The sequence below is a fragment of the Symsagittifera roscoffensis genome, chromosome 3 (assembly GCF_963678635.1).
Source record: "Symsagittifera roscoffensis chromosome 3, txSymRosc1.1, whole genome shotgun sequence".
Classification (NCBI taxonomy): Eukaryota; Metazoa; Xenacoelomorpha; order Acoela; family Convolutidae; genus Symsagittifera; species Symsagittifera roscoffensis.
In genome coordinates this window covers 35,839,400-35,859,241 of record NC_087064.1, presented here as the reverse complement: position 1 = coordinate 35,859,241, position 19,842 = coordinate 35,839,400, and the positions used below count along the sequence as shown (strand labels likewise).

Sequence of the window (19,842 nt, the reverse complement as noted above, 5' to 3'; positions counted from 1 at the left end):
CTAGTTTGTTGTATACCTGGTTTTAATTTGTTGTTGCTTATGTATCTTCTGCTTTACTAATTGATTCTCACCATTTTTCCCTATTGACATTTTTTGCTGTTACCACCAAAATAATAGGCCATATTTAATGTTGAGAGCGTATGTACAACTTCTCGCGGCGGTCCCGTTTATGGTCAGCAACGAATTTTGGTCTAGCTAATTTAAAAAAAAAAATACTTGTATACTGGGTTGTTTTTTCGTTTGCATGTTTTACTGGTTCAAACGCATAAAAATTTGAAAACTTTTTTTCTCAATTTGCTCATTTCAAGTTTTGACCGTTCGCGTGGTATGTTTTGAACGTGCTCGACGTGTGTTCGACTGTGCTGGGAGTAAAAAAGATAATAAGACAAAGAAAAAATAACAAAATGTGCTAAGCTTCCAGAAGTTAAGCGCTAAATTAGTTTTTTTCTAGATTATTATCTACCTGGTTTCAATTTGATGTTGCCTATGTATCTTCTGCTTTACTAATTGATTCGCAGGATTTTTCCCCACACGTTTTTTTGCTGTTATCGCCAAAAAATAGGTCATATTTAATGTTGAGAGCGTATTTAGTACTTCTCGCGGCGGTCCCGTTTATTGTCAGCAACAAATGTTGGTGTAGCTAATTTAAAAAAAAACTTGTATACAGAGTTGAATTTTCATCTTGTGTACTGGTCCAAATGCAAAAAAAATTTGACAAATACTAAATTGTGCGAACATCAAGTCCAATTTCACCTCCAAACCGAGTTATGATTAACTAACCAATCTCCCAAGGTTTATACTTAATTCAAACGCAAAAAACTTGACAAATATTAAGTTGTGCAAATATCAAGTCCAATTTCACCTCCAAACCGAGTTATGTTTGACTAACCAATCTCCCAAAGTTTATATTTAATTCAAACGCAAAAAACTTGACAAATATTAAGTTGTGCAAACATCAAGTCCAATTTCACCTCCAAACCGAGTTATGTTTAACTAACCAATCTCTCAAGGTTTTTATTTAATTATCCTATCAACTTTCCGACCTTCCCAGGTTAGTGGAACATCCTTTCTATGGGTCGCTACTTCATTTCAAGCATGTAAAATTTCGATCAATACGCTAATCAAATATCGACCTTCTGGTCATTAAGGGAACGTAATTCGTTAACTAAGGGCCAAGTTCTACTAAAAAAACTACCTCCGGGAAGCTGGGTAAGCATCTCGTCCATTTATTTAGCAAACCTACTTCTAATGCTATGCTCCTATTACCGCCCATTTTCTCTGAGACTACTTTTCTTTTTTCAGAGTGAATTTCTTTTAATAGCGCATTTGCCAATCTAACATGAACTCAATGTTTGCCAAGTCCATTTTAATTAGTTCCACTACTTTAATGATACAATGTATAAGTTATATCTCTTTCAGCCTCTGCTTCATTTCCCAATAGGTAAGTTCCCTCCCAAAGTTTAGTAAGGTGACCAAGGGTTGGGGTTGGGGCAACGGCCACTTTCCGGTGTTAATCCTAGGGTTTTCTACGCAATTGTAATCCTAATCGTGCAAAAGTCATTTAACGGTCACCCGGGGTCATTCTTCCACATTTAGTTTTAGAATTCCATAGGGGCCCTAATTTCATCCATACCACTTTGATACTTCCCAAGTTCTCCCATTTATGATGTTCATTATCTTTTTCGTGGGAAAAAGCTATTAACACCGGAAGGAGTCGCAGGAGGAGTTTTACTCACTAGGAGTCATTTTTTTTTCGGGGATGAATTGTAGTGTCTAATGTCGCCGTATAATTTATATGCCCCAGCTCATTATCTTGCGTAAATTGACCACCTCCAGTCTAAGGGGTGTTTTTCCCAAATGCTAATAACTTCCGGTCCACCTGCCCGATTCAGCTCAGATTAAAATAAATGATATACCTTGACACTACCTCTGACATCTCAACGTTTTGGCTCCATGCATTCAGTGGGGGCCGAGAAACGACTTCCAGTGTTAGACGATGGAGGACTGTTTACTTAGGGCATTTGTCATCAGCGCCGTATATCCGGAAGTTCTTATCCCCTGGTCTTCTAGAAATGTATGTGTTTCTTAATAGAACCATAGGGGTAATTGGCAATAACATTTTAAAAATCCAGTTAATGTGTTAGTGGGGGTTGCCTAAAGTTTCTATACATAAATTTAATTCAAGGACAACAAGTGGATTTTTTTAATTTCTCGCGAAGTTGAGATCTCCTAGTGAGCCGACTTCTTACATTAGTCCGATGGGCTATGAAAAGAATCCGAGGTCAAATTTTCGGGGTTTCTTTTATAAAGAAAAATTCGGGTCCCAAAAATGTGTTGTCCCTAATCTTATTACACGGGGTTTTGGTGCAGTTTTTGAGATCTCAGGGAAGTTGACATCTCCTAATGAGCCGTCTTCGTGCACGTGTCCTGTAGGGGTTTAGCCTTCATGTTGGCGGGGGACGTCTAACCCTTCTTGCTTCTTGGACTTGAATGTTTGCTTTCTTTTCTGCTTATCTCATTGAATTGTCAATACCGAGCTACGTAATACTCAATCACTTTCACTATACTGCATGCATTTCTCAAGGTAAACTCTAAAAAGTGTTAGGATCACCGATCCTACACTCGACGTATGTTTTAACCGTACTCGACCAAGATTCGATATACTTCGACCAAGCTTGACATGTTTAAATATCTTTCTCGATCCAATTCTTTTTATCGGCTTTTTTGGGGGTGGATTCAAAACTTTCTCGAGGGAGCGGCGAATTTTCACAAAAAAAAATTGGAAAGTTTGGTGACTTGTTTTTAGGTCAACCAAACTGATTTTCTGAGCTCCAGCGTCATTAAAGACACCTTCTTGTAAAAACAATATATGCGCCGCATGCAAATCTTAGAAAAAAAAAACTGGCTAAAGAGCAGCTTTTAGGCACTTTTTGAAAAATTTGAATTAAAAAAAGGTGTTTTTTGGCGCGTGCTCCCTCCCCAAATTAATATATTATGGCGCCGAATGCACCTTAAGAAAAATTTAAGAATCGGTTGTTCGGTTGTTAAGCTAGTACCAAAGGGTACCCGTCGGTCCGGCAGAGGGTCGAATTCCTGAGGGATGAAAAGGGGGCGTTACCCCTCCCCCCTAAATCCGCTTTACTGCTTAGGTCACATTCTAGCACCTCAACCCAGGGGGCTCTACGATACGTCACTTTATACAGCAATATTGCTCTGCGAAAATTTTAACAACAAATAGTAAGCAACGTTTGTATCTGAATTGCATTAAACTGGACCAAAATTTGTAGTACATTTTTTGTGTTTTGTTTGAAGTAATGCTTTGAGAGCGACCAAATGCTTTTTTTTACATTTTGTTTTACTTTCGCTGATTGCTGTGTTCTGAGACCATTTTTTTACATTTTATTGTATAAGAATTAGATTTATCGTATACGCTATGCCAAAAGCATCTCAAGCGGTAAGTTTTTATAAATATTGACTCATTTTTTAGCGTTTGCTTTTGTCACGTGAAATTTGAAATAGTAAAAAATTGAAAAATGTATTCATCAAAAATTGACAAAATACTCAATAAACGAGCAATCCGGACTTCAAAACGAAACAAAACAGATCAAAATGCGAGTTAGTGGTCATTCTGTAAGCTAACTGTAAATTTTTGCTGAAAATTTGCTTGTAAAATTACCTGAACTTTAAATATATTTGTTAATTTTGCGCTCAATTTACTGCGTTCCGATTCAGCAAATAGCGATATTCTCAAGTAAAATATATGCACAGTGGTCCGTGCATTGAAGCGACTAAAAGTAAACATGATGGGTGATTCTTTGAGCGTTTGTTGTGTCGTCCATTTAAAAATAAATTTAAAATTAATTTGAAATTGCTGATAAAATAAAAGAAAGTTTGCGGTAATTTTAAGATAAATTTTCCAAATTCTGCTTCAAAAACACATTTTTATCAGGTATTTTATGTAAAATTGCAGCAAAAAGATTCTTTAGTTAAGTACTTGTAAGCAAGATTTGCCTTATGGACATAATTTTAATTTTCACTTGCGCAATTTAAATTATTTCTCGTTTAAGTTGTTGCCTTTAAAATAAAACTATTTTTATTCAAAATTTTTTATTTCTTTTTTCACTTATAGAAATTTCAATAAAATTACTGATTATGACTTTAGGAAGTGAACAACTTCAAGGACAAGCTGCCGATTCTGCTGCCGCCGGAGAAGACGGAGGAGGCTAAGGAGACGCGGCGGAAGTTGTTCAGCGGCTGGGACCCCAACGGCAACCGCAAACTCAGTCTGGCCGAGGTAGACTTGGGACTGAGGCAGATGCAACTGCACAAGGTCTTCCGTAAACCAGTCATCATCAGGTATGAAATGTGGCCTCTTATATCCTAATGCAGTCTTATATCCTAATCAGTTTCATTACCCTCTCCTCTCTTATGCAAAAGTAGTACATAAAGCATTTTATCAGGCTGTTTGAATCGATAAACTTATACAGCAAATCAATGATAACACGTTTAAAATGATCTTTTTGAACATAATTTTTCCGGTTTTTTTTAATAAGTTCTTTTTCCGTATAAATATAATGCCGTCAATTAACTTATCGAAACCACCGTCTGAGTATTACTCAACACCAAATTTAAACGAAGTGACAAAAATAATGGAATATAATGGATAACACTGATATAAGAAATATTAGGATTATCACCCATTTTTAATGGATTATAATCAATTATTTAGTAATTTTGTAGATACTGGCCGTATAATAACAATATAATCAAATATGATCGATGGGAGCTCGGTGCGAGTATAACCAACTTATTATACTCATTAACCCCCCTTTCTGAAAAGGGGGAAATTGTTAAATAAATTTCATGCGGAAACTGCACTGAAAGCATCAAAAGAACTTTTGGATATTTTCAGTCGCCTCTTTGATTTTTTTTTGAAATTCAATATATTAAGGTTTATTGAAAATGACTTTTCATGTTATAAGCTGCATTAAAAAGAGTCAGCGTGAACAGTTCATCAAACTTTCACCACATTGCTTACATGCGAAATGTATGTGCGTATGAAATTTATTTTGTAATTTTGTGATGGGGCGGCAAGTTAGAAAAGAGCCCAATTTTTCATATAAAGGCTTCAATTTTATTTTTGTATATATACTATTCGATTTGGCATTGATCTGGTGGTGATGGTGCACTGCAACCATATGATTACTGGTTCAAATGGAACGTGCGCTGCTATTTGCATTGTGGGCTCTTGCAAGAAAGTCATAGCTTAAAGTGCGCTTGATTTATGCGATCTTGTCAGCCAAAATAAGTAACCTTCCGGTTAGGCCTCCGTGTCGGATGACAAAAAAAAAACAATTATTCTTTTTCCTATGGACTATAGAGGCACACCGCAGATGACTGTCAAACTGTACTTATTTCGACAAACAATTTTCTGAAAAATCAGAAACAGTAGTTCTGAAACAAATTTTTCTAAGAAAGAGAGGAATATATATGCTCGGGGTGTTTTTTTAATCAAACCAATTTTTTAAAACTCTTTTTTCTCAGGGGGTTGATATCTCTATCTGCATCTGGCCAGCCGAGAGTGCACACCACTATAGTAACCAGCCACGAGTCTGTCTAAACTACTCGTTATATAATTTACACGCGTGGCGAATTATCCGACTTTATACAATGGTTACAAATTGAATTGAGGCAGCTAATTGATTTTATCAATTCTAAACATGACTCAAATGGTAGCACTTAAATTTTAATATGATCAGCCTTAAATTCCTTGTTTTGCCAATATTCATTTTACCAAATTATCCGAGACCAATTAAAAGACAGTCGGAATATTCATGGTTTTGCCCTGATACGAGCAGTCTTTTTTCATTGTATGATAAAAACTGTTCAATAAGCAAACAATTTCACTTTTTCCCCCATCAAGTTAATATAACACTCTTCAAAAGTACAAAATTGAGTGAACAACAATTTTTAAATGGCATGTTGGATTCGACTATCACCGTGAGGACTTGAGCTCAATTTTATTAACAACAGTTTAGCAGTGGTGATTTCTTGCAAAGTTATGAGCACTTGAAATTTGTCATTTTGGCTAGTTTCGGGCAAGTAACACTCGAGAATTTTAGTGCTGTTAATCTCTAAGCGGCATTTTAAACGAGCTCACAAACTGCTCCAAATTTAATTGAGGCAAGGTATTTGATTCAACTATTACTTTACTAAACGCAAAGACGCAAAAAACATCACTCTGTACTTTGACCAAAAATCTTTTTAAAAAAATTACTATATTTTTGTTGATTTTTCAGAAACAAACTGCTTCGCCCTCATGTCTTAAGAAAATAGGAGACAATTTTTGTTAAAAATAAAGCTAAAAAGTTCCAGGCGGGACATGAAATTGTAAAACAGTGAAATTTTTTTAACCCTGACAAAAATTTTTTTAAATAAGAAAATAATGAAACCAACATCTGTTCCGCTGCCAATAACGAACCGAGTGATCACTAAAATGCCAATGACGGAAACTATGGAATCTACGACAACAAATCATTGTAAAGTTCACTATACGGAAGAAAATTTTCAGAACTGAATATGTAAGAAGACACAGCTTATTTTTCCGCATGTCAAAGAAAGTGACGGATTATTTGTTTTCGGGGTGACTTCTTCTCCAGACTTGTTAACTAGCCATTTTTGACGGTATATTTTATAAGGTCTGAAAAAGACTAATTTCCGTAACTCAAAATCAAACAAAATTAATTTACAGGCGAATAGTTTTCGTAAAGTTATGAAGGTTTGAAAATAGCCAGTTTGGGATAAGAAAGAGCGCTATTTTGTGCTGTTTAAGCGTATGGAAAGCCAAAAAAATTCTTCTGTTGACTACACCAAATTAAAATTTCAGTACCTGAGTTAATTTAGTCAATGAGCAATTCAGTTTTTTTCGATCGTTTTTCTGAAAAGACTTTTCTGAGACTTATTTTTGACGTTTTATGAAAAATAAGAAACTTAAAAATTTTTTAAGTTGTAAAAAATAACAAGAATATTCGATTTGTGCATTGAATCTTTCGATCTAAATTTCAAAGTCGATCTAAATTTGATGGCTTCCCGGGTCGAGGTTCCAGATTCATGTCTAGACTCGCGCCACATCCGGATTCAGACCCAAATTGCATAGTCGTGCCGAGAGTTTGAGTCTGGAAAGTCTGGACATGATTCGCGCCGTGGATTGCGAAGGTCTGGACACATCAAAATTTGGTCGGCAAAGTCTGAACATGGGTCGCGAAAATCTGCACACAGACTTTCACGACTTTATGTCCAGACTTGCGCGACCAATTGTTCTTAACAAAAAAAAACCTGTAATGTGGCAGGTATTGCGATTTCGTTGAGAACAACTCAGTCAATTTGTTATCCTTCATAAGTCATTAGATAAACGAGCGTTAGATTTTTAAATTGTTACTTTCTAGGGCGTTTAATGCGGCTAAGGGAGTGAGTAAGACGAAAGGGAGCAGTGACGACTACATAGACAGGAATGAGTTCAGACTCCTCTGCTCTTATCTCCTCAGATACTTCGAACTCTACAACATGTTCGACGAAATCGACGAGAGCGACGACGACCGCATCAACTACGAGGTAAACACGTTCATTTCGAAATACATGTGAACTTGATTCTTCAAGCTTCGGGAAATAAATCATTGACAAAATCAATCTTCGGAAAAGTCAACGCGGATAATTTTGGTTCCCAGAATCTGAAATGATTTTTTTTTCGGTTTCCACAGTTCTAAATAGTCCTCCCAGAATCCGTATGGCTCATAATGATCCAGAAGTGTGTCGAGGAAGACAGGCGACTGCATAAATATACCCCCTCTCAAACTGAACAAATTACGTTTTGGTCCCACTGTCTGAACATAAAACGACTACCTCGACCCGCATCATGGATTATCGTTTTGTTAGTGATGCAAACAGCAAAGTCAAGCTTATGAAAGAAAAGTCTCACGCCAGAATACAAAAAAAAGAAGATAGTTTTTATTTGTAAGGCCATATTGTGCAAGTTATTCTCTTAATAGGTCCGGGGGGGGGGGGGTTAATGGTGTAGTATACTGTTGTAAAGAACTCATTAATACTGACTTACTGATTCATATATGTTCATTTTTGCTTAACTTAGACTGCTGTACATTCGTTTTTGATGTTCTTATTTCGCATTGGGGCTAGAGATTTATTTCGTTTGAAACTGTTCTTGAAGCAGTAAGGCTTAACTTCACTGGCCGTGTTCTTCCTAGGAGTTCGAGGGCGCTCTGGGTCTGTTGAAGCAGTGGGGTATGGACATCAAGAACCCTAGGAAGGTGTTCGATGAGATAGACGCCAACGGGGGAGGATTCATCCTGTTCGACGAGTTCTCAGACTGGGCACTCAAGAAGAAACTCTCGATGGAGAAGTGACAACACATGTTGATTGAGGCTATGGATATTTCATACAATGGAACAATATAAACACTAATGAACTCCAGTGTAGAAGCAAACGAACTAAGAAACTTAACTTTTGAGCTCAAAGAATAGGAATAGATAATTTGTACAAATTTTTTCTAAAAAAGGACGCGCCAACAACAAGGCTTATTATTTGAAACAAATAGAATGGAGAAAATGACTCTTAACGTGTAATTTTGATAAGAGTTCTATTTCTGTTTCAGTGTTCATGGTTTTTTCGATCATTTAAACTGCTCAAAGGAAGTAGAACGAACTCTCTGATGAGTTATTTCAACTTCTTGGTTTCCTCCGTAAACGGGTTCTTAATGCGATAAATCTTCAATAGTTTGACCGTTTGTATAAATAAAAAAATAGCGCACTTTTCACAGTATGCCATCTTGAGGTTGTAATTAGATTGATTTGTAATTAGATTCAACTTTGGGCGATTTGTTTTTAGGGAAAAACATCAAAAATTGACTAAAATCAAAAAAACTGAAGTGCAATTTTTATAGATCTACTTAACAATTGTCCTCCCTTTGGTATCTACTACAGAATTGCCACCCCTATAAACAAAAGCAGTAACTTAGCACTAGAGGGTTGCATTTAAAATTTGAATTTTGCTGCAATCTGATTGGTCGAAAGTTCGACAACTTAATCTACTTAACAATGAAAGGGGGCAATTGTTAAGTAGATCCGTTTATTAAAGCGAGGTGAATTATCTAGCTTTCAAAGTCAACCCAATTTAATTTGAAGTTCTAATTGATCAAATTAATTTCATACACGACTAAAGTTCATATCACTAGACGAAATTTATGATTGCTACCTAAAAAAAACAATCGATGCTCATATGTTATTGTTCATTAAAATTTCGTTGCCAAAAATATTCAAAGCTAGAAAAGGGCGAACGGAAATTTCAAGGCTTGGTGGTGATCTGAGCAGTTTTCTAATTAAGATTGTTATTGTTATGATGTATACTCATTTGTTTTTTAGTAATCATAATTATTATGTTTATTTCAGAATTATGTGTAAACTGTTTTGAATAATTCAGTTTGAAACTTTTTAAATGATGATTGAGCTTTTTTTTTGTTCGGAAGATCGACAAACTTTACAATTACTTGAGTTTTTCTTGAATTACTTTTATTCTATAAAAACAATTTTGCATTCTGTTATATTTTGAACACGTTAAGAAATGCGTTTTTGCCTCAATTATGATTGATTTTAGTTTCATTTGGGTCTTTCTACTTATTCCGCCCAAACTTGTTAACTTGGAGATTTGCAATATTCAATGAATTAATGCAGAGAGCAAAACACCGATCGCACTGATTGCTTTGGTTTTGGTTAACACAGATGCGATGACTTTGTTCTCTAGCCGACTTCAAACAAGGCCGAATTTTGTGATAGTTTCATCCTGGAGTTTTCTTTCTGTTTTTTATTGGTATGGGTAAAAATCTGCAGCTTATTTGAAATTTTTTTGACTAGTTTACCAAGATTTCCACAATGTTGGCTGATTCAGCTTGCTTACATGTCGGCCCAACAATGTGAACAAAACTTATTGAGATAGTGCTGAAATTTCCAGCCAATCAGGTTGAAACAAAATAGTTTCAGTTCAGAAATATAGATTTTCGGGAAGATTAATTGAAAAATAATAAAAATTCTAATAACTGTCATTGCGGAAGAAATTGACAAATTGTTTTATTTCGAATACAACGAAAAAGTCAATTAAAAGTTTTGAAAATTCTTTTACTTTTGATTCAAGTTGCTAAACTTCAGAACGCAAATGTTTAAAAAGCAAGTTGTTGAGAACATTTAAATCTTGCTCCTATTTGTAAAAGAAAGCAAAAAAATTAGGAACAAAAAATAATTTATTTTCTTTGTATACGATTTTTCAAGTTTTCCAAGTTGTGTATTACTGACAGCTTTTTGAGAATGTTTTTTTTTGTAGTTCAAATCACGAACGAAAATGTTCTAAAACGGTTATACCTCCATTTGGTGCATTTGATGTCGGTTACACACAGCATTTCAAATAGGAAAAAACAGCAGATAGTAATATTTCTACTTAATAGTAATATTTCGGTGTTCTGAACAGTTTGGAAAAAAGTTAGGGCTAGGTTTTTTGTACCAGACCGACCTTTTATCAGACTGACCTTTTACTAGACCAAAATTCAATAATTCAAATTAAGATAAGTTTAAATTAATGGAAGATTCGAAAGGAAGTGGTTAGAACAAACGAATTTTTGTTGAGAAACCGTGAAAACATTGTCTTTAAAAAAATTAAATGGCGTCATTGCATCTGTCAATCAAATTGATTTATCGATTCTGGTAAAAGGTCTGTCTGGTAAAAGGTTGGCCCCCATAAAAGTCATTGTTTAAGTCAGAGGTGCATAAAATGCAAGACAAAGATCAATTAATAATATACAACGAGGTGAAACGCACCACTTCCAATTTAACATAGCATAGCATAGCCGATCAAGCTGAAAGTAGTGATCAGTTTGAACTTTTTTCGGTAGTGATCAGTTTTTTTTTAATTGTTTTCGGTGATTGTTTTCATCAGTGGTCGGTCTAAAATCTTTGCTGTGATTTAGTTTTCATGTTAGAGCGGAAATATGTTTAAAAGAAGATTGAAACTGAAAAATGAAAAGGAATGTACAGCTTAGCAGATATCTCCATGAAATTAAATCATAAGATCGCCTGCTAAATGACCAAAGATCACAGTTACTGTACTTAGTACTTGTAACACTCTAACCAAATTCAAACTCATCGTGAAATTTATTCAATTATGACCAAAGCATACGGAGTTCTGCCATGAATTCCAAGCATATTTATCAAAAATGGCAATAAATTACATAGTTAATAGTTTGATACTTTTAAACACAATATACTGCCAACCCAATTCTTATAAAATAAATGATTTTTTATCTCCGAATTCTCTTGGAAATGGGGTCAGTTCTTTAATTGTTAATGGACATCCGAGCCCAAACAGAAGGTTCTATGTGCGAGTTCAATTCACAAATTCGGTCTATATGTGTGGAGGTGCAATCATTGCTCCACTGTGGGTCATCACGGCAGCACATTGTGTTCTGGGCAAACCAGGTATGACACTCAGCCGCGTCGTAGATAAAATTCCATTGGTAATGTTAAGATACGGCAAAAACAAGAATTCAATTTAGGTGCAAACCACAAACTTTCAGTAAGAATGAGCTGTACGTTTTTCTATACCGTCTCTCACTTATTTGGCTAATTAGATTTGGCTACTTTGGCTACTTTGATTGCGATAAAAGTCATAACTTAGCAAGTTTAAATAGAATTTAGGTAATCGTTTGAGCACAAGACGGTAGAGTTAGTTTAAAAAAAATGGGTGGGAGAAAAAAAAATCGTAATCGGTATGCCTCGTTTCTCCAGTTTAACATCGACAACTCACCCAACTTTCCAATTATTGGGTATTTCACCTGCCTTGGTCTTATACTTATAAGCAAATGTAGAAAACTTCAAAATGTTGTCTCTGGAATGATGTTTTATTTGCAAAAAAATACATCAAGAAACACATTAGACGGCATTTAATGAAAATTCAAAAACAACTTTTGAGCAAAAATGAGATTGTTGTGGTGAAAAGCTTTGAATTAAAAATTCTATTCTGGGACTTTTAACGTTTTGTGCAATCCGCAAGAAAGCTTAAAAATTATGGCGCCCTCGAGTGGCCCAAAATTAGGTGAGTAAGCCGATAAAATATGAGCCGAAATCAAAAGGGCGGAAAATTTTTTCAAGCGAAAACAATCAAAAAAGGAAATTATACGAAGGGTATTACAAATACAAACTTCAGGAGTAACTGAAAACATGAAAGTCAACTGCAATGAAAAGTGCATGCAGAAAAAAAATCCAAAACGTGGCAACTACGACGACAAAACACAAGCAGCCAAATAATAAGCAGAAAAATATTGAGCTGACAATTTTTTGAAACGGAGAATTTACCGTTTGAAACAAAACATATCCTGGTCAGATTCAAACCCAAGACTCTTGTCGTTCCAGTCGTATTCGCTGCCTCCAGACTATGTGTGCCGAAGACGCTTAGCTATCTGAATTTATTATGAGCCAAAATGCCAAATACCAAAAGATTCAAGAGATTCTGTTAAACAATTTGCTAGCCCAAAAAAGTCTATAATCCAGTTTGATAACGCTTGGTAACCGCAAGTCTAAAAATAAGAATTATATGACAAACAATTTTTATAAACAAAAACTTTAAAATTTTTCGAGTTTTTTTTGTTTTGTCCTAAAACACAGTAGCCACAATTTTCTAACAAAAATCTCCATTGGGTCAGGGGAAAATATCTCACATATACTTGGAACTTGAGTATTTGTTTTAATAATTGAGTTTTAATTGAGCATTAGAAATAAAATTTCATAGCTCACTGAGAGCCATGAACAAAAATCTTATACTTTTGTATATGGCTGAAAAGTTTTTTATTAGAAGCTTCACTAGTCGAAAAAAGTCGCAGTGTATCTTACATTATAAAAACATCAACAGTCATTTTTTTTTGTCTAAGCCTGGATTACGTTATAGACAAAAATAACGAAGTTTTACTTAATGTTTTTCAAAAAATGCTTATTTCAGCATTAAAGTAATATTAGGACTAAAACTTGTGAATCAAATTTCATTGAAAACTAATTGTAAAAATTTTTGCAGCATTGTAAAAATTGTATATGGCTGAAAAGTTTTTAACGAGAAGCTTCACTAGTCGAAAAAAGTCGCAGTGTATCTTACATTATAAAAACATCAGAAGTCATTTTTTTGTCTAAGCCTGGATTACGTTATAGACAAAAATATCGAAGTTTTGCTTAATGTTTTTCAAAAAATGCTTATTTCAGCATTAAAGTAATATTAGGACAAAAACTTGTTAATCAAATTTCATTGTAAAAATTGCTTATCATACAACTTTCTTATATAAAACGGTATGAAAATATTTGTTTCATACACTGACCACTGTTCCATATACCGTAGAAAAAACCTTTTTCTCGAATTGAATTGTATGACAAATGTATGGAAGTCGAATCGGGAAGTCTATGAAATAATATTTTTGATTAACAAAAAAATTCGAAATTTTCAAATTAAGAACAATTTTTTAACATTTTTTTTTTGAAAAATCATAACTGAAGATGCCATGTAAGTTACAAAATGATAGATCAAATCGCCATGCTCTATTCATTTTGGAGCAAACTTGGCTGGCTCATCAATCGCACGAAATATATAGCGCGTTAGTTATCGAAAGTTTGCAAACCATATTGGAAATGTTACAATCCGTTTTTCCAGAAGAGTTAGTTATCACCAATTAGTCAAATGAAAATGCTCAAGACATTGATAGCTTTCACATGGTACAAAAAAACTTGTCAAAAATGACTCATTTTTGACGGCATTTGTCTCAAGAATAAAAAACTACCTTTAAATTTTCTATCGCTTTCTTCCAGAATAAGCACAAAAAGTAAATGCTGCCCACGCCTGTTCTAAGCAGAACATGAAAGTGGACATTTTTTTTATTTTTTCCTTCAAATTATTGTTGGCAAACTTACAAAAAAAAACAGCACAGAACAGAAAAGTAGTTGCCCATTGTTGCTGCTTGCAAGGAAAGGAGGGAATAATTGTGCTTGAACAACTTCATTTTTTATCTAGGCCACTTCTGACAAATTGTTTTATACCATCTTAAAGGTATTCATGTCCTGAGCATTTTTGCTCGACCAATTTGTTTGAACTAACCCGTGCTCAATTTTTACAAAAAGGGATTTGAATACCGGTTAGTCCTTTCACATATGATTTGGTTTTCCAAAGTAAATAAAAAATGTCCGCGAAGAGAAATACTGGTCTGTATTTTTCAGGTTTGCAAAATACTTGACTTTTAATGAAATATTGAATACCTAATTTGGTTTTTTGCGCTTTTTTATTTTCTTCACAATATTAGCCTCTCGTTCTTGCAGTGTTTTAAGTTCTGTTTTGTCTATGAATGAAAAAAGAACAAGACTGACTTTACGGATAAAAGCATTTTTTCTTAAATTGTTTAACTTTTCCTTACTTTTTATTTTTACTTTATTTATTATAATCGTTCATTTATCAAAAGTTTTTAATAATAATTTCAGGGAATTGATAAGCGATGTTTTGACGTTTGAATTTTTTTTTCGAAAAACAAAAAAAATTAGGCAAATCAAAATCTACTGAACAAACTCTTACCCGCTATTATGGTATTTACTAAAGAATTTTGACCCTTCTTATTAAAAGCAGTAAAATAGCAGGAATTCATCTTAAAAGTCAACCTTGTTTTCTTTTCATAGAAAAAAAGCGAAATTGTATTTTGAGAAACTTGCTGGAATGAGATGCATAGACAATTAAAACAATGAAAAAACAAAAAAAAAGAAATTGAATGTTCAATGTTCCATCAAAGTTCTTGTCATTTAATTTCCAAAACTAAAAAATCCAGACCAGTTTATCTCAATGCAGATCTTTTACAAAAAAAAATTGAAAGCCTAAAAACAGATGAAAAGGTTTTATTAGAACACCACTTTTAACCACTGCAGTCGTTCTATAAAGTATTTTATATTTTAATTTTAGAAAAATTTTAGGAACAAAAAAAGAAAAAAAACTGCTAATTAATTGAAAATTGTAAAAACATGAAATTATTTTTTGTCTTTAATTTTTATTTTCTATATTACTTATTGTGATAGTAAAACTGTTCATTTATCAGATAAGCCCTATAATTTTTTCAAGGCATCAAAAAAATTCTATTTGTTAATCGAAAAAAATATCTCTAGAACTAGCTATACTTTCAGTGATGCCCATTTTAAATATGTTATTTGAGTATTTTTGTCTATAAAGTAAATAAACAACTAATTTCACTAAAATCTAAATATTTTGCTGCAAGCGTGAATTGCCATCAAACAAAAAAATTTCATTTTTATTAACTGATTGTTGAGTTAACTAAATGCTACGTTTTTTCTGAAAATTTCATCAAAAAATCAATTTTCTCAACAAAACACTTGCACCAATAACACCAGCAACTAATAAAAAAACGCACCTGAAAAGCTGCAAAAAACAAAACCAGAAAAGTTTAAATATGAAATGTTTATTTCTACAGACAAAAAATAATTATAAACCATACAATTGAAACAGTTTGTGCTCCAAGTTTTGAAAAAGAAAAAACTGAATTGTTGCGCTTGATGTGATTCCTTTATTCAGACCAAATTCAGCTCCTAGGCACACCAGATTCAGCTTCACCAAATCAGACCAAATTTAACAGGCCATTTTTGAACGTTTTTTTTTTGTATTATCTGAAAAATATTGATTTTTTCAGCTCAGAATCAATACTAATTTTTGCCAAGTTATGGGGGCTCAACGGTAATTAGTTAGGTTAAATTTGGACAAGTAACGCGCGATATATTTTTTGTTTTCGCATAACTTACAACTAGTTTAAATTGTTTTTTAAATCGACGTCACTGCTGAGTTTCTTTCACTTGTTGAATCTCATTGAAATATGGTGAGGCCAACTTTTTGTGGTTTTTATGTGGATAATTCTGTTTAAGCAATTAGAGAAACTCGGGGGGTTCCGATTGTCCTTAAACGTTAATGAAATATTTTTTTGCTATTTTTATAAATTTGCTAAATAAAGAATTTTAAAAATCGAAAGTCTGAGTTTCATTTGTAAGAACGGTACTTAATTTTTTGTACGGACGGTTTACACGAAAAATCCAATTCTCTTTCCCAGGAGTTAATATTTAGAGTTTTTTTTTCCTCATTTTTGTTTTTAGAGGATATTTTTCTGACGGTCGGGGATTTCCATGTTCGTCATTCAGAGAAAGAGATCTTCAAGGTGGTGCGCATTGAGAAACCTGAAGGGTTAGTGACATCATACAATACACAACTAACTTCATCAGTCCAACTGAAGGGCAGATTTGTCAACATTTTGTTCAGATTGTGACCTGCACTTGGTCAATGTTTTGATCAGATACTCTTTCAGGTATCTGCTGGAGTCATCGGGATCACTATTTAATGGTGCTGAAGCGTATATATAATGTCAATCTTAAAACTAAGTTTACTTATCAAATTAGCAAAATGGACTTTATCATTTGCCAAAGGAGTGTTTTTGAATCTCAGCGCAATCGTGAATAATGTCTCTAATAGTTTTTTCTCTCCGTAGCGTTTGTACTCTGAACCTATTATTGACAATCTGAATTAAAGGGCAACTTTAAGGACATAATATATACCTTGCAGTGACAATAAAAAATGACATTGCAATGTTGCAACTGCAGAGGCCAATCTCCGACCGCGCGAGAATAATCCCACTGTGTTCATCCAAACTTATTCATGGAAGCCCTGTGCGCACATGTGGGATGGGGTCAACAAACGGTCGCACCTTCGATTTCCCCGACATACTTCATGAGGCGCACTTCCAAACGAACGATTTCGAATCAATTAACCCGTTTATACTAAATGGCATCAAAAAATGCAGGTCAGATTCGAAGCCATCAAAAACGTTTAACTTATGCTTTTTTATTTTAATTTTAGGCTCAATTTTTTTCTAGCAATGAAAGCTTTGAGACGTGTGTGTTGGAAAAAAGTTTTTTTTTTTTTTCATTTTTCATATACTGCTTTGAAACATGAATCTCGGCTGAAATTTCTTCGATTTAAAAATACATTCGGCTACTTTCGGATATTTGATATCTCGATAACAGTTCAAACTATACCTCATAGTTTGCTCTAAAAGTTGTTGAGGAAAATGGTTGTTGATAAAGCTGAATCATTGCTAATACTTTAGAGAAGACCAAGTTTGCGTGCAATCTCCTCCGACGTCAACTAAAAGCAACATCTGCTACTTGGACGACGGAGGTCCCTTATACACATTACAATGTGGAACCGGCGTAGCAGACTGTCTTTATGGTGTGGCCAGTTACTCCAAATCGAAAACTCGCAAAGGTGAAAAATGCAACGACGGAAGCTACTTCTCAAGCGTCGTTCACATGCACCATTGGGTCAAGTTTGTCCTCACAAAATTTGACCTCAACAGTCTATTCAATTATGAACATTGACTCCAATTTGGCGAAACTATTTGGTTTAAAATTCGTATATGCTTAACTTTTCAATTCTTTCTTTATAGGGGGGCCATTTCGTTACAAGGTACAAAAGTAGAGTGGCGTGCACAGAAATTTTTCCAGGGGGATGGCGGTTTTTCGAAAAATTTTGAAAAATTTGCCGACTTTTTTTTTATTTCAACCAAGTCCATTTTCCGAGCTCGCCAAAAGGACTGTAAATACCCTTTTTGTCGAAAATTTTCAGTGCAGCAGCCAATTTTTTCAAAAAACAGGCCCAAAAAGACTTTTTTAGGCACTTTTTGCAAAATTTTGACCAAAAAACTGTGTTTTCTTGAGCGCGCGCTCCCCCTCAAAATTAGTTATATTGGGTCCAAAGGCACCGTTAGAAAAAATTTTGAGGTTCATCAGCCAAAAAATGATGTCGTGAAATTATACCAAAGGTGGGACCCTTTATGAAAAATTGACAACCAGAATTGAGGGGGAAGCCCCCCCCCCCCCCCCGGCACGGTACTGATAGTGGAGCATATATTTAACAAGATCTTAATTATTTTCAACACGACTGTCATACACTCTGTTTGATTTAGGAGAAAAAAGAGAAAAAAATGGTTTTGACCGCTACGCACACGAGAAATGAGTATACATTTCACATTTTATAGTACGCTATCTAACTTTACCAGTAATTATGAAACAAGACTGCTCATTAATTGGTTTCGAATCGTTGTTGGTATATGATATTTTGGCAAAAGACATTGTTTAGATTTTGACAAACTACTCGAATCATATCAAAGTGCTAAGATATGAGTCGTTTATGCAATTAATGGGGCCAATTAGCTTGCCTCTATTCATTTTGGACTGATGAGCGCGGATAATTTGCCACGCATAAATGAATTACGTATTGAAAAAAAACTATCAAAACATTATTCCAGCAGAAAAGCCGCACTTTAGTCAAGAGCAAGCATACTCGTTTGGCATTCAAAAATTATCGGATCGATGCCCATACGCAGTAAACTTTTCTAAAAATGGTCTGAGTAAAAACCACCCGGGCATATTTTTCCCTCACTTTCTTCGAAAGTCGGAACAATAATTACATCAGCGCTATGACTTCGAAAATCGCATAGTCTAGTCTACCCCATATATGATTTAAGATTCAAGCTACGATTAACTCAGTTTTGCTTAACATTTTTTAATCGCATGGTACGGAAATTGCCAACTTAGAGACCTTTGAAATATAACGTAAGCTTTATCAGCTGTTTGAGCTATCACAGTAAACTGTAGCAGCTGTTTGAGCGATAATAAAAACTCAAATCTATAATAATATTTATTTGATTTTGACTAACAATAAAACACTTTGCAATATTTGCAAAATTGAAAAAAAAAATTATAAATCTTTGGTGCAGACAAAAGTATTTAATCTTATCAATTTAATTTTATTCTCTGAATATTTATATCATACCATAACTTCAAACCATCTCATAACTTCGGAAAAGTTTTCTAGTTCAGTTGCCCAGACGATTCGGTCTAAGTCAATTCAGCCGTTGTGAAATTCAGACACATCAGTCAAAAGTATGCAGACAATGCATTCGGAGACAACTCAGCCAGTAGTTTTGACAGCCAGGGTAATGTGTTGCGAGCTTGCCAACAGAGGGTAGGACTCTATACGAAATATAGAGCCAGCGACCCTAAACCGATAATTTACTCCAATTCCGGCTTTTTCCTCGAATCTAGCAACTTGAAAATATAATCGAACTATCTCTTGCTTAATTTTCTGTATAATTTTGGCAATATTGGTGACCTTGAGCAATTTTAACGGTCAAATATATAGCAGTATAAGTTAATTAGTTTTTTTGGGACAAAAACTGACTTTACAGAAATCTGACGTCAAAATGAGCTGTTTTATGTTAAATAATTCGTTCAGATTCGTTGACCGACAAGGTGTTGCTATAATTAGTAGCAAAAAGTTCGGACAGACAGAATTAATTAAAATGAGCAATCAGTGCTTTTCGATTCTTTTTTGCATGCAAAATCTGAAGCCGAACAACCTTGAATTTTTTGTCAAACCAAATTCAAAATGCATGATCGTCGATTATCCGATGATTATCCTAGCCTATTTTTTAAATACTGCGATGAACATCCAGATTTTACTATGAAACAGTTCGTAAAATTAGTTAAAAAATTGAAATCTAGAGTTATTTTTTAACTACAAAAAAAACAACAATTAAACACCACCCCCACCCCCCAGAAAAACGGAAGTAAAGATGATCAAATTATTCAAATTTTGGAAAATAATCGCAGAAAAACATCAGCCATCCTGAGCAATGTTTTTCCTGTTTCAAGGCCT

The 19,842-nt window shown here is 34.3% G+C and overlaps 2 protein-coding genes across 2 annotated transcripts; both read left to right on the top strand.

Moving 5' to 3' along the window:
- Window positions 1–3,327: 3,327 nt before the first annotated feature.
- On the top strand, window positions 3,328–9,505 carry LOC134842110 (flagellar calcium-binding protein-like). The gene is made up of 4 exons (XM_063858297.1): window positions 3,328–3,454; window positions 4,163–4,356; window positions 7,446–7,611; window positions 8,259–9,505. Exons 1-4 carry the CDS (start codon window positions 3,434–3,436, stop codon window positions 8,415–8,417), a joined length of 540 nt encoding a protein of 179 aa, XP_063714367.1. The 5' UTR covers window positions 3,328–3,433; the 3' UTR covers window positions 8,418–9,505.
- Window positions 9,506–10,947: 1,442 nt separating this feature from the next.
- Window positions 10,948–18,443, top strand: LOC134842019 (brachyurin-like). Its single transcript, XM_063858158.1, has 5 exons — window positions 10,948–11,531; window positions 16,224–16,311; window positions 16,433–16,467; window positions 16,687–16,924; window positions 17,231–18,443. Exons 1-5 carry the CDS (start codon window positions 11,270–11,272, stop codon window positions 17,499–17,501), a joined length of 894 nt encoding a protein of 297 aa, XP_063714228.1. The 5' UTR covers window positions 10,948–11,269; the 3' UTR covers window positions 17,502–18,443.
- The last annotated feature ends 1,399 nt before the right edge of the window (window positions 18,444–19,842 follow it).

What these genes read in the sequence shown, in the direction of transcription:
- LOC134842110 (XM_063858297.1), top strand. Translation starts at nt 3,434, where the DNA reads ATGCCAAAAGCATCTCAAGCG. An exon ending in TGCCAAAAGCATCTCAAGCG is followed by an intron (nt 3,455 to 4,162) that starts GTAAGTTTTTAT and finishes TTATGACTTTAG; the next exon opens with GAAGTGAACAACTTCAAGGA. An exon ending in ACGACCGCATCAACTACGAG is followed by an intron (nt 7,612 to 8,258) that starts GTAAACACGTTC and finishes TGTTCTTCCTAG; the next exon opens with GAGTTCGAGGGCGCTCTGGG.
- LOC134842019 (XM_063858158.1), top strand. Translation starts at nt 11,270, where the DNA reads ATGGCAATAAATTACATAGTTAATAGTTTGATACTTTTAAACACAATA. An exon ending in CGCATTGAGAAACCTGAAGG is followed by an intron (nt 16,312 to 16,432) that starts GTTAGTGACATC and finishes ATACTCTTTCAG; the next exon opens with GTATCTGCTGGAGTCATCGG. An exon ending in AATGGCATCAAAAAATGCAG is followed by an intron (nt 16,925 to 17,230) that starts GTCAGATTCGAA and finishes CTAATACTTTAG; the next exon opens with AGAAGACCAAGTTTGCGTGC.